This window comes from Bemisia tabaci, chromosome 2 (genome assembly GCF_918797505.1).
Source record: "Bemisia tabaci chromosome 2, PGI_BMITA_v3".
Lineage (NCBI taxonomy): Eukaryota > Metazoa > Arthropoda > Insecta > Hemiptera > Aleyrodidae > Bemisia > Bemisia tabaci.
The window spans coordinates 42,631,984-42,646,215 of NC_092794.1; the positions used below are offsets into that span (position 1 = coordinate 42,631,984).

Below are 14,232 nucleotides of genomic sequence, written 5' to 3' on the forward strand. Positions count from 1 at the left end.
AGGCCTAAGTTTCGGCCCTCAAGTTTTATCCCTTTCCTACCATCCTTTCTCTTTTTCTCTCCTTCCTTTCTACTTAAATACCTATAAATTCAATGTAGAAAATTTTTAGCAAAACTTTCCATCAAAACTACAATCTTACCATAAAAAAACAGTAGAATCTTTGTAAAACACGGCTATCAATATTAATTCTGTTAAAACATTTTCAATTAATTGCTGGGATTTTTACTCGGTGTGAGCGAATGCAGAATCTTTAAAAGCAGTATAATTTGGTCCTTTTTATATTAAATTCTATACTGGTTAAAAAAGCAATAAATAGAGGTGAAGTAAGAAGAAGGCCTCTTTCACGGTTTCGGTAACCGCACTTAATTTTTGCTTGGGGGTGCCCGGCACCCACTGGCACCCCCGTAGAACCGCCTATGCGTATAGCGCCTACAAGACTGTAGGGATACTTCGCGCATTGCGCCAAACACTGTGCGGTTGGCGCGGTGGCGGACATTAAAATCATTAAAACACATTTAAGTATGTTTATTCTTTCATAATTTTTTCGTTCTTTTCTTAAAAATGAAAGGCTTCGTCCACACAGAGATAGGTTTACGGAACTTAATTTTCGCGCAAAGTTCCGTGAACTTTTGCTAGTGTTGACAGGGCTTTCACACTGATTCTGCCGTTCTAAGGAAAAACGCCGTGTAAACATTCGAAAGTTGCCAAATTTCAGCTAATAAAACATGTGTGTTTTTGAAGGAAGTTTTGTGTAAGTATTTTCCTTTGAAATTTTTATATCTTTTAACTTAAATTGCGAACAAAATTGTCTGAAAAATTTTAAGATAAGGATTCACAATTTGTACCTACAGTAAATTAATCACTAATTGAAATAAATATGGCAACGTCTGGAGACTCATACGGCGTTCTTCCTTAACATGGCGGAGTTGTGAACGGCGGCAATTTTTCTGCCACCGCCAGCAGCAAAAACGTGAATCTAGGCCTATAGTTCAGAGAAGGTTTAAATGTTGTTGTTTGTCTAGATGTTGGAAGATAGATCTGCTCCTATGAGAATGAAGTGGACCACATTTTGCAAAAAGGCATCACTAATTTTGGATTATTTTAGAAAGAACATAAATGCCATTGGCTTACCTATGCAGAAAGGTGCTTTTATGGAAGGGCTAGAGATAGTGGTTCCTTACTGCAAAATGCGATCAAAGTAAGAGTAAAGCAGAACTTCAAGACTTGAGGTACTTAGTTAGAAATTCCTAAAAAAATCTCTAACTAGGTTATCAGTACCTCCCATATTCATTATGGTAAAGGAGAAATAGTGAAAATATAGCAATTCGATTTGGAAAAATAAATTTATGAATGTAAATTTGTGAGATCGAATTAGTGATGATGTGAAAATATAAAAGAGGTACAGATTATGGTACAAAATTTACATCTTAAGGCAAAACACTCAGCATAGGTTTTCGTGGTACCTTCCTGGGTCAAGACATAGGCACAATGCTGGCATAGGCAGAAAACTCCAGGGGTTATTTATTACAAAACTTAACAAAAGAAAGAATTAAAGAAACATACATTGATATGAAAGTCAAAAAAATATTCCAGAAACCCAAGTACCGATCAAGACATTCCCTTTAAAGTTTGCAAGATTTCTTAAAAGGCAATTTAACAACTTAAATGTAAGGTACTTACATCAGTAAGATAAATAAACCACAACCTGCAAGTTACTTATGTACATAAGTACTGACTTTAATGATGTGCAAGAGGCTGCGGGCCACTGACGGTTTTTTTTTTTTTTTTTTTTTTTTTTTTTTTAACATTTGGTTCATGAACGCTTCATACAAAAAGCTCTGAAACCATCTAAACACCCTCTCATATGATGGAGCAGTTCTTTCTAGAAGAAAATGTGCTATCAAAGGGAATCTCCCATTGGGTGACAACTTAATGGACACAAAATAAGTTATTGGAAAGAAAATCATGAATGTACATTAAAAAAACAAAAGTAAAAAAAAAATAAAAATTGGACACACATTTTATTTTATTACTAATTCGTCTAATTGCCACAATTAGGTAATAATGTGATGAAGCTATTAGACTTGGAAAAAGTTATCTTGGAGAGCTAAATATTACATAGAAAGTTTCCCTGCAAACTTACAAAGTGCTATTTCAATATTAGATAACATGCATGAAGCCTTGGATTGATCCATGGTATTACAATTACAGGTTTTCTAGTTTAAAAACAAACAAAAAGGCAAGGGTTCACCGATATTTAAAATATACAACAATATTAAAAAATAAATGACAAAATTAATGATCACAGCCAAAACCAAATATTTTGGTAAAACTTTTGATATCATATCATTAAAACCTATAACACGGAAGAGTTAAGAAATGTAAGAACATTAGGAGTATGTCTCCTGCAACTGGTAGATACATATTTGACAGTGAAGCGGCTAGAGCTTAAATCCCTCAGGAAAGGTATCCCAAAAAAGATTTGAACAGATTCAGCTGATCTACTTTGATGTAGGCTGGAATTAACTGTATGAAGTTTTCACTCATATATTCAACTCATAAATGCTTTAAGGACTTAGATTATGTTAATTCTGTTTCTTCCAACCCTGCATTACAGGTCTTCAGGTCCTTACAGATATACTCAGAAATGAGAAGCTATTGGTTGGTTTACTTCTTTCTCGAAATGTGACCGTCTACAAAGAAAGGAACATGAATGCCAAAAAGCTCAAAATCAACTTAGAATTATAGTTAGAACTGCTGAACAGAGGGATTTTGCAGACAGAATTGAATGGCCGCTTCCGAGTTCCTTTAGATTTTAATGGGTATCCGACCAACACGAAAAACAATTATCTTGGCAAGAACAGTTTCTCCATCTTTAATCTCATTGTCCTTCTATCCTACAATTATGAAGGGACAGTAAATATCGATGGCTTGAGTGCAAAGCCACATATCTTCATTGCGGTGTTTCAAAATGTCTGCTCCTATTTTATTTTTTTGAAGAGAAACGAACCAATTTTATAGTTAGATATTTACAGAGATTTACATTTTTTTACAGAATATTCTGCTAACATAGAAGAAAAATCGAGGAAATTTTTAAGAAATCACATTGACTAGTTTTCCAAAAAAAAAAAAAAAAAAAAAAAAATTAAATATGACATGAAGTCTGCAACGTCGCAAACAGAGATACATGGTTTCGCACTTTGGTCATCGATATCTAGACACAATCTTGACACAGTCAGAAAATAGACATCCTAAATAAACCAAGATACCTGCACAAAAATATTCTAATCCACACTGTTGGTCATATCCCGCTCACAAAGGGTCCAAGTTTCAACACAAACCAGTGTCAATAAATCCATGGGATCAGCCTGTAGGGAACCTTGCTGCAATATAATTCCCAATACTTGCCGTACTTCTTTTTGCACTTCTGCTCATCACGGTAGAGCCTGTGCAGTAACAGAATAATCATGAAACTTGGAAGTAGAAAAGGAATCAGTCCAGAACTAAAACCGGGAGCTGTGATGCTGACGTAAATGATCACTTCAAAAACATAATTTAAATGCCTTGCTAGACCCCAGAATCCTGAGGCCACCAGTCTTGAAGTTCGCTTCTTTCCATTTTGGTCTGTGTATTCGGCATGTATAACTTCAGCTGGCTTTCCGTACATCATGATGGTTGGACTTGTGGAGCTGCGAACAAGATACTTCTCGTAATCGATCCTGTATTCCAGAACAATTGCTCCGATCCCTAGTATGAGGTAAAACAAGGAGAGAAAAGGTGAAGTTATTGGTGGATTTGATACGAAGTTGTAGGCGTGAAGTCCGTAGAAACCAGGCATCCAGACCATGGATCCCCATATCAAGTAGTAGCCAGCTCGGTCAAAAGCTATGTCAATAGAATCAAAGTATCCTGCACTTTCGTAGAGGGAAAATTTCAGCGTGTACACCAACTGAAAACATGAAAAAATGTTCAAAATAAGCCACGGTATATTTCATATTTTGCTGTCCGAAAAATATATGCCCCCCCTCACTGCAGGATGGTCCCTATTGAGATAGAAACATCCCCCAAGTTTCGTTTTTTTTTCTATCTCAAACGGTTCTAAAGTTGGTAGGGGGGACTTTTAGAACACCCTATGTGTATGTGCTTCAAAAGATAAAAAAATCAACTTTTTTCTCACATGCACTCGTATTTGGGGTTGCCATAATTTCTTCATCTTCCAATTCCTTGACTTCTCCTGACCTTCAAATAAAATGTCCACTTTTTTTCCTATTAAACGCTGACTTTCGATAATTTATGAACTTCGGACGAAATGTTTAGAGATCAAATCATAAAGGAAGCCAATCAGTAGAGTCTACGCCAAAAATAAGTTTACGCACTTTTAGACTGCAACAGAAGATTCGTCATCTTGCTTCTTGCATTTAGGTACTTCACATGTAGAGGTGATGTTGGACGATCTGCTGTCGCAGTTTAAAAGTGTGTAAACTTAGTTGGCGTGGACTCTAGCTGGTTAGATAGAGAGCCTTAAAAATGACCAGAAAGGGTAACCGGTTGAAAAGTCAGTGATATGTTTTAGTGATTAGTAGATGTGACAGAAATTTTCTGACTTTTCCCACAAATTCCTTGACTTGCTCTGTCTTTTCCCGGTCACCGCTAATCCCCTGACTTTCCCAATCTTTCAGACCGCCGGCAACCCTGGTGCCCTGCGTGAAGAACAATAAAAAAGTAAGTCATCTAAGTATAATTGGTTTTTGAAAAAAAATTTATTTGTAAAGAAAAAAAGTGTTCACAGTGCCGATAAATGGTTAAAAAAATTTTGCAGTATGCTACAACATAAAGATATTAGTAAATGTGTCAGAAATTCCCTGGTCGTCCCAGCCGTCCTCGATCTGGTTTCCCGATCGTCGCAAATAATCCTGACTTTCCCCGATTTTCCGAACCGCCGGCAGCCCCGTCTCTTAACAATGTCCAAACGGAACTGTCAGATCCCCGAAAGAAGATGTTTCCACCTGTCGCGCGGAGGCAAAGGGAGGTTCCCTCTTGGTCTCGGGTAGTGAGAGATGAGAGAAGAAGATTACCTGAACAAGGGCGGAGACGAAGAAGGGGTAGCTGAAACCGCGAAGCTGGATGGCGGCAACGAAGTAGACGAGCGAGAGGAGCATCCAGCCCATGACCCCGAAGCGGCAGATGACAAGCTGCTTGACGCTGACCCCGAGGAAGGTCGGGTGGAGCTCGACGCCGCGGTAGAAGTCGAAGAGGAGGCTCCCGGCGGTGTCGGCCCCATCCTCAGGCGCCTCCTCCGGGAAGAGCTTCCCCTTGACGAGGAGCCAGAGGCAGAGCAGGAACGCCGTGATGTTGATCGCCCCGAACAGCTCCGGGATCAGACCGTGGATGGCCAGCGCCCAGTCCGGCCGCGACAGGAACACCCCGCCGAACAGGGCCAGCGTCGACCAGAAGAACAGGATCCCGTTCGCCTGTCCAAACAAAAGACGAAACATCAAAAATTGGTCCGATTCGAAACGTGGAAATAGTGGTGAGCCTGGGGGAGCCTGGCCCCTTCCAAGAAATCTGAGGGATTTTGATAAGTGGATTGCATTTTGCAAAAAGGAACCACTAGCATTGCAATGATGCTAAGATTGTGCAACTTCATCTTTTGCAATAAAATTGCGGAAATCGTGAAAAACTATGAAATTTAGATGGTAATTTGTGTCTTAAATTTACAGTTTTTAGCGAGTAAAATAGAAACTATGAATGGATAATCGGGTTTTTCCTCCAAGACAAAAGAAGTTGCACAATCTTAGCAACATTGCAATGCTAGTGGTTCCTTTTTGCAAAATGCAATCCAAGTATAAGAAGATGGCCGAACACTGCGAAACCACGTATCTCCATTGCGATGTTTCAAAATCTCGGCTCCTACTTCATTCTTTGAGGAGAGACAAGTCATCTTTATGGCTTGAAATTTATACAGAATATTCTGCTGACAGAGAAGAAAAATCAATCTTCATGGGATCTTCAAAAATTCTAGGGGCATGATTATTATTAGATCTTTAATTGCTATGGGGGGGGGGGGGGCATGGGGTATTCTATACCCCCAGGCTAGGTATCGTTTGTAGACGCAAGCAAACCCCCCTCATTTGAAAGTTTTCTTCTGCCCCCAAAACCAATGCAGTCAATGGTTACTGACGCTTATGAATGTGCGTTTTACGCTCGCATCGTTAATTTCGGAAATCAGGCGTGCACCTATTCGAACTCTCCGGCGTGGGTATGTGATGTGGTATCACGCGAAAATGAAGGAAATGATCAGCTTTTTTCGCCAGTCTCAAATTATTGACGCTTATGAATGTTGATTTCGTCACCTTCCAGGCAAAGTATCACAAGCGCCATGCGACGTTTAAAAATTTCCGCCGCCATTTTATTTTTTTACTGAGAAATTGTTGGTTGAATCTGTTTGGAAATTTCACTAAATTTTATCGGCAGCACAAAGAAAATTCAGTGAAATTTTCGGACAGCTTCGTTGAACAATTTCTCTGTAAAAAAATAAAATGGCGGCGGAAATTTTTAAACGTCGCATGGCGCTTGTGATACTTTGCCTGGAAGGTGACGATTTCATGATCGCATTTTTGAATGCGGAAATCAAGCGCGCATCTATTCGAACTCCGGTGCTTTGCCGGATTCACGTAATTTCCGTCCCTAGTTCGACAAAATTTTGCCGCACCCACGAATTGTTGCCCGGGGGGAGGGGGGGGGTGTCATGCCGTTCGAGAATTACGTACCCAACACATTATTTTATGCAGACTTTCAGACCTATCTATCAGTTATTTTGCAGTCTTTAATGGTCATCATCTTACACCTGGTTCTTCTGGACTGAGTCGTCACGTCGGCACGATGTTAGCTGCAGCGCTCTATTTTCGTTTTTCTCTTCCTTCATTTCTTGCATACTTGCTACCCCAGGCCGCAACCTGGACTGCTTATGTATAAATCGGATTTGTATCCATGACCGAATGTAATTATAAATCCGACCATGGATACAGCTATTGTGACCGAGTTTGCCCTTCTATGACCATGAAGGCACTTTGCCTGGCGACGCTCGGGACTCATTTCCAAGTGCAGATCGACATCAGTCACATCGATATTTGAGGGATGAGGATGAGGCTATTTCAACCAATAGGATCGCTTCATTTTCTCTTCGTCTATCAATGTCTAAAATCGCAGACCACAGCCCTCTTGATGTAAGTACCACCACGCCGCCACTGTTAGTTTATCTTCCTTCGCAACATGGAGATAATAAACGGTATCCCGTGCGGTTCCCAGTAAAGGAATTCACTTAAATGTGCCTTTTGAAGAAAATACTAGATGAGTGGATTCTCAACGAAATGAGATTGACACACTGTCATGAAGGTAAATAATATTATCTTGAGTTCTTAGAGAAAAAACTCCGTATTGGACGGACTAGTGTAACTCGCTCAAACATGTCTCAAGGAGCCACTCCATTAAATATGAATTGAAGCACCACGATGTATATTTCCTCATCATTTGATGTAAAAGCTATTTACGAAACAGGTTCGGAGATCAGATCCTGGGTGTAATCTTGAGAACGAAACTATATTTTAAAGAAAAATTGAGTAGACTTCGCATAAACTTTTATACGTTTTTGTATTCGAAGGGGTCCTCTACATTTTCTGAACATTTCATATATTCGCAGATAATAATTCAATACAGGGTGTTAGAAAAGCCCCCCCCCCCCCTCTAACTTTTTACCTAATCGAGTAAGAGATTTGAAATTGGAGGACGTTTCCAGGTCAAAGGAAGCTGCTTTTTGACCCCCTCCTCCTAAAATTTTCAGGGGGGTCCCCCTTGGACGATAACGGACCCCAACTTTTTATTTTCAAATGGGAGGACCACTCTTGAGGTACCTCGTTTGAGAACATAAAAAAAGACAATTATTCTCGCAAACCCGAAGTCTATATCCCAAACCGTTTCAAAATGACGGCCGGTTAAGGTTCAAGATGGCCGAAAATTGACACCGGTTGTTTATCGATGGATTTGCGCGAAGATTGGTATCAATGGGTAGGTATTTTGACGTGAGAAAAACGAATTTGGCGTTGGATAATTTTTTTTTTTTTTCTTTTTTTTACCGATATTTTCAAAATGGCAGCCGCTTAAAGTTCAACACGGCCGAAATTTGACATCTCGGTTATTTGCTTGTGGATTTGCCTGAAACTTGGAATCTGGGGGTATTTTAGCATGAGATTAACAAACTTGAAATTAGATTTAAAAAAAAAAAAAAAAAAAAAAAAAAAAAAAAAAAAAAAAAAAATTGGCCATTTTGAACTTTAACCGGCCGCCATTTTGAAACGGTTTGAGATGTTGACGTTGGGTTTGCGTGGAAAGTTTACTTTTTTAATGATCTTTCGAACGAAATATGTCAAGAGGGGTCTCCCCATTTGAAAATGAAAAGTTGAGGTCCATTCTTCCCCCCTCCCCCCAAGGGGATCCCCTGAAAATTTTTTTTGGGGGGGGGGGGGGTCAAATTGTAGCTTCCTTTGACCAAGCTTCAAATCTCTACCTTAATTAGGTAAAAAGTTAGAGGGGGAGGAGGAGGAGGAGGAGACTTTTCTAACAAGCGATTAAAGACAATAAAAACCCCATTTGAAGGAAAAGACAAAAATTGTATAGTGCGAGTATGATAAAGCTCGCAGTAGCTGATAATCAGCAATGATAAAGCGACAAATTGCGCCATAATCCGTCAGGATTATTTCCAAGTGATACAACTATTTGAACTCAGGAGCAACGCGGTTTTGCCTGCGAGAAAACTTGAAGGCACTGTCCTTGTTTTAGAGCCGCTACATTTCAAGCATATTATGTACATTTTCTATACATGTTATTTTGTTGTTTTCTTTCTTGTGAAAATCTAGTTAGAGATATAAGGAGATGACTCACCTTGAATTGAGGTTCAAAGCCCGAAGGCAAGGCTGGCCCGGTGACCGTGCTGGAAGGTATCTTCAAAGACAACAGAACCCAGAGGACGTACATGAATAAAATGGTCCATGCTTGCGCGTTGCCAAGGCTGTGTTTCGCGACCGAAGCGAGGGTCAGAGGTTCGTCCCTCCCGGTAAGGGTGAGGAGCTGACTGGCCAAGGTAAAAACGACCAGGAACAAGGGAGGAACGATTTTCGTGTGAACGAACTCATACAAACTCATCTTGAGCCCCCGAAGATTTATCTGCGCATTCCTTTGAGTCAGTTATCTGCAACGATAGAAAATGGAGAACCTAAATTTAGTTGTAAGGAAATTGAGGACATGCCCGGGTTTACCGGATAAGTATTCAAGGCAGTTGCCTACACAGAAAAAAAAAACATAACCGACATTTTAACGGCACCTCATTGGCAGCATAGAGCGGAGCATTGCGAGTTTACGCCTCGCGCCATTGCGCCTTCAATTTTTCGGATGCAACATGGTCATCCATCGAGCACGAATAGTTGTATCTCGGGGACATCATCAACGCGCGTTGAGATATGTCTCTTCTTTTTTAAAAATTGAGAAAAGTTAATATATTGCTCAAAAATAATGATAGGTCCAAATCGACGGTGATATTGAGAGGGGAGAAAACATAGAAAATACTTCACAAACTATCAAAATCAACGTAAGCTGGTCAATATGACCCGACTTGGGACTTTGCGTATAAAATAATTCTTGGGCATCTAACGATTAAAACCTGACTCATCAGGATCAGATTCGACTGACAGATGATTTTTTTTCTAACTATTATTCAAAAATTATTAAATAATCAACCGAGGATCGAATGGTTTTTAAGTGCCGTAGATCCCTTTAAAATTGGTAAAACTTACCGAGAACTCTTGAACGCAACATAATCGTGAATGGACAGAGGAGTCACTGTGTTTCCTGAGATACGTACGTTTTACAAAATTGACATCGACTAACTTCTTAATACTTTATTTAAACGTCAAAAGCGTTATTATTCCACTAATTTTAAAGCAAAATTTTCATAATTAACTAGTATTATAAGCCGTTATTCACTCCTAAATTCAGTCGATTTGAGAGATAAGTTTTGCGTCATTGCGTGATGATAGCGCTAAAAATAATTTTGGAAAAGAGTTACACATCGACGGGACTAAGTACAAAACCACGGCACTCATTTAAGATGTTTCCTCATTTTCTTTTGACTATGATTTTTAATTTGTCCGTAGAGAGTAATCTACAATTTTATGCACGAAATTTTCAGAGCTTACTTACATTGGAAAGGACAAAGAGAAATGTTACAGGATTTTGCGCGATACCAATGATCAGTCACCCTTCAAAAAAGTAAACTGTTACGAAAACCCTGCAAAACGCGTGGTTTGGCAGTTTCATCGTGTAAATACGTTATATCGAAGGAGGCACTGCAAAAATTCTTGACGCGATCTACAAAGTCATAGGGTCGAATTAGGTACCATCACGAGAAGGAAAAGATTCTGCTTATTTTTAACTACTTGAAGTGACGTTTCGAAAACTTCCGTGATTTTTTTTCTTTTTGAGAAAATTCGGGACCACATTGTTGATGAACCAAAAACAAGCAAAAAATTAAATTAAATTAAATTAAATTCAAGAAAATATTGAAATAGATAAGAAAAATTAAAGTCAACGCGAACGGGATGCGCGTTTTTACAGATTTTCCGTCGATATGTAAATCGTAAGTGTAATATAGGGAACTTTGAAGATGATCAGATTGGACGGGGCAAGGATTAATTTACAAGTTAATCAGCTCTGCTAGAATGCAAAGGATCTTCCTGATAGTATCTGTACGCTGCGCGCGCCGTGTCGACTCGGCTTTTCGTTACTTATTTTTTAAATAATTTATTCTGAGATTTCCACGTTTGTTCACAGCTCACGGTAGCTCATGTTTTAGCAACATTTTCTTACAAACTTGAAGCGACTTACAATGTACGTATACTGGCTGGAGGGAATCCTCACTACCTATTTTGTTGAGTTTGCGCAAACATTGTGGCCATACAGAGCTGACCAGCACATCAATTCATACCCACGAGTGCAGAATGGTCACGAACCAAGGACCAATCGGTCGTTCGCGAACTAAGCGTAGGCGGTGGGAAAACTGCGTGGGCTACGACCGTAAATAATAGATTATATAAAATTTATTACGTTTTGATAAAAATGCGCAACATGCACCTTCCGAAGCTGTGTACGCGCGCTACCAGCATTTCGGCACTTGTTGTTAGCGCGATCCGAGGGAAGAGACGTAGTGCTTGAAGTATCCCTACAGTTTTGCAGGCGCTTCCCGCGATCATTTTTCGCGCGAAGTTCATAAGTTCGGAAATTTTCCTCCGAAGATGAGGTCCCTTTCCAAAAATCCGGCCACAATTATGAAGCAACAAAAATGTCACACATTGCAACAATGAAAAGGAGCTTGGCCTCTTTTCCGGTGACTCGGAGACTTTAACGCATAGTAAAAACGCCGGTTGAGCGAAACGCGTGGTACAACTATTTCGACTTCCAAAAAAGTAAAATTGAACACCCAGGAAATGAAGAAGAACATGAAGTCGTGAACTCTTTTCGGCTGACTCAGAGGCTCTAACGCCAAAGAAGAGAAGTTAGATGAAACGAAACGCGTGATACGACTATGTCGACTTTTAAACAGGTAAAATTGCACATCCACGAAATGAAGGAGAACGTGAACTCTTTTCGGCTGCCTCTGTGACTTAGACGCATGGGTAGAAAAGTTAGATGGAGCGAGACGCGTGATACCTACAACTATTTCGACTTCCAGGAAGTTAAGATTGCATAACCACAAAATTAAGGAGAACGTGAACTCTTTCCAGCTGACTCATAGACTTTAACTCGGGGTAGAAAAGTTGGATGGGGTGAAGCATGCAATATAAATATAATGAATCTCAAGAAGATAAAACCGCACGTCCATTAAGGTAGGAAAAAATCTCGGAACTCTTGAAATATTTGGTCGAAAGGATCTTTTCACAACCCTACATTCATCACTGTTTTGGGATCCACACAATTTCTGGGACAGTTCTTGCGGGTTTCGTCCCACCCACGCGAGCCCAAATGAAAAGCCGATAACGAAATTGCAATAAGTGTTTTATTCGTTGCTGAATCGTGGATTGAGGGAATAAGGCAGGAAATGAGGAGATGCGATCTGCCGGAGGAGCTATGGCAGGATCGCTATTAGTGGCGGTTGGATGTCACAGAGCGCACAGAGGTGTTATAAGAATGACTTAGTAGTAGTTTTATTCGTAATATTTTGTATTGTGTTCAAGATATGCTGAAATAGCATTCTTGAGGGGCTGAAATTCCAAAATTTTCCAGAGAAGTCAATGGTCCCTTAACCCCCCTACTGGCAGGGATTTTCTCCTAGATCTTCCATTTGTGCAAATGTGCATCACCACATATATAAGTATACATACTCAAAACCTTCCGAGAGCTCACAAGCACAAGGAACTGGGACTGTCTATGCATCTACCCATGCCAACAAAAGAATCAAGTCAAAGACGCAGGACTTTGAAAACGATCTATGAAAAAACTTGTATGGCCAGCACAAAAACCTTCATAAGTACCATATGATTTTGAGGTCTTCAGCTTTCCAAAATGCTCAAGATTGATTGGATATGATGATTTTCCAAGACTATGCAGAGAAATTCTGAGTATCTACGCAGAGAAAGTGTGCAGTGTAGCTGCAATTATGAATTTTAGGTGATAGCGCTCTTCAATTCTACGGCATAAAAAATGGGTGTACAATATGGAAAGTCAATGGTGATCCTTGAATGGATAAAGATTTGAATCAAGGTTATTTTCTTCCAACGATCAGGGACCAGCAAGTTATGACATGGAGAATGAAAAGCCGATTCAGAAGATGGGAATTTGTTCACTTGGTATGTTTTCTATGGCTCAGTCAATCATCTTCTTATTAGTCGCTATATCGAGCCTCTTAGCGTGAAGCTGGTGTAGGGGTCACTTACTTCTACTATCTCCCCACCTAACTCCCTAGAAATCCTAAAAATGTCCAATATTACATTCCTACTCTTTCAAATCTTACTCAGCTCGTAATAACCTCATTTGTCTATAGATGGCTGTACTTAGATTCCTAAAAAATTTGAACAAAGGAATAGAAGCCACAAAACTCCCCAAAAAAAAAAAAAAAAAAAAAAAAAAATGATGGGAATTTCTGAGCACGGATTTATGTCGACCTGATAGTCCGATGTCTCACTTTTTTCAACGAATATGCACATGAATGAATAATGCGTAGAATATTTGAGGAACGAAAGTACTTACGGTTCAGTTTTGCATACACAAGGACGCCATTTGAGGGGGGGGGGGGGGCATGCCTGGCATTTGCCTCGTCCTGCGCTTTCAGGTCAAGCCGGGGAAAACCGCTTGCCCGCTGTTGCTGAGGTGAGAAGCTGAGCAAAAAAAAACCCTCGTCACTTTTTTGACCGGTACCTACCCTGAAATGGCGCCCCTGTGCATACAGACTGAAGTGGACTGCAGCATTACAAGATCTTTTAAAAAAAAATTGTATCCATAAAAATTACTATTTTTTCTATTTCTACTTAATATTTCAAGTCACACTTTCAACATGACTTACCTAACCTCCAAAAGTTCTGAGGAAGTGATGATGGAGTGCTTTTTAGAGGGAATGAAATAAACACTGAGATAAGAATATGGTAACTGTAGAAGTACGGTCTAGAAAATTGAGTAATGTGCGCAAGGCCGTAAATTGGGATTTTCCTCACCTCAACTAGAATATGGTACAACAAAAACACTAGTACACACTGCAATGCCGTCGAACTTTCGATGCTTTGCTTTCGATAAGAGCATAGAGAAAAAAAAGGAGGTGTTTGCTATGGAACGCCGTTAGTGTCAAAACTCTTTTCTTGCGCGCGCGGAATTTTTTTGTGGCGCGCGGAAAGAAAAAACCCGTTTTCGATGAAAATCTCTGAATTTCCGGATTCCGCGCCGGTTTTCGATATATTTGCGCCGTTTGTGTCAAAACTATTTTTGTCGGCGCGCCGCTTCAAATCTGTTCCGCGCGCGGAATTTTCGATATATCGATTCCTGCTCGCCGTTTGTGTCAAAACTATTTTTTCCGGCGCGGCGCTCCAAATCTGTTCCGCGCGCAGAATTCTCGATATATCGATTCCTGCTCGCCGATCGTGTCAAAACTGTTTTTTCCGGCGCTGCACCAGAAAATAATTCCGCGCGCCACTTTTT

General features: G+C 39.9%; 1 protein-coding gene across 2 annotated transcripts; it reads right to left on the reverse strand.

Annotated features, from left to right (window-relative positions):
- Positions 1 to 1,324: 1,324 nt before the first annotated feature.
- LOC109040108 (uncharacterized) lies at positions 1,325 to 13,840 on the reverse strand. 2 transcript variants are annotated; one of them, XM_072297340.1, is made up of 4 exons: positions 13,755 to 13,840; positions 8,938 to 9,244; positions 5,076 to 5,471; positions 1,325 to 3,949 (listed from the first exon to the last, which is right to left on the reverse strand). In XM_072297340.1, exons 2-4 carry the CDS (start codon positions 9,196 to 9,198, stop codon positions 3,347 to 3,349), a joined length of 1,260 nt encoding a protein of 419 aa, XP_072153441.1. In that variant the 5' UTR covers positions 9,199 to 9,244; positions 13,755 to 13,840; the 3' UTR covers positions 1,325 to 3,346. The 2 variants fall into 2 exon arrangements, with proteins under 2 accessions (XP_072153441.1, XP_018911459.2); XM_019055914.2 differs by lacking the exon at positions 13,755 to 13,840 and adding an exon at positions 13,607 to 13,748.
- Positions 13,841 to 14,232: the final 392 nt, after the last annotated feature.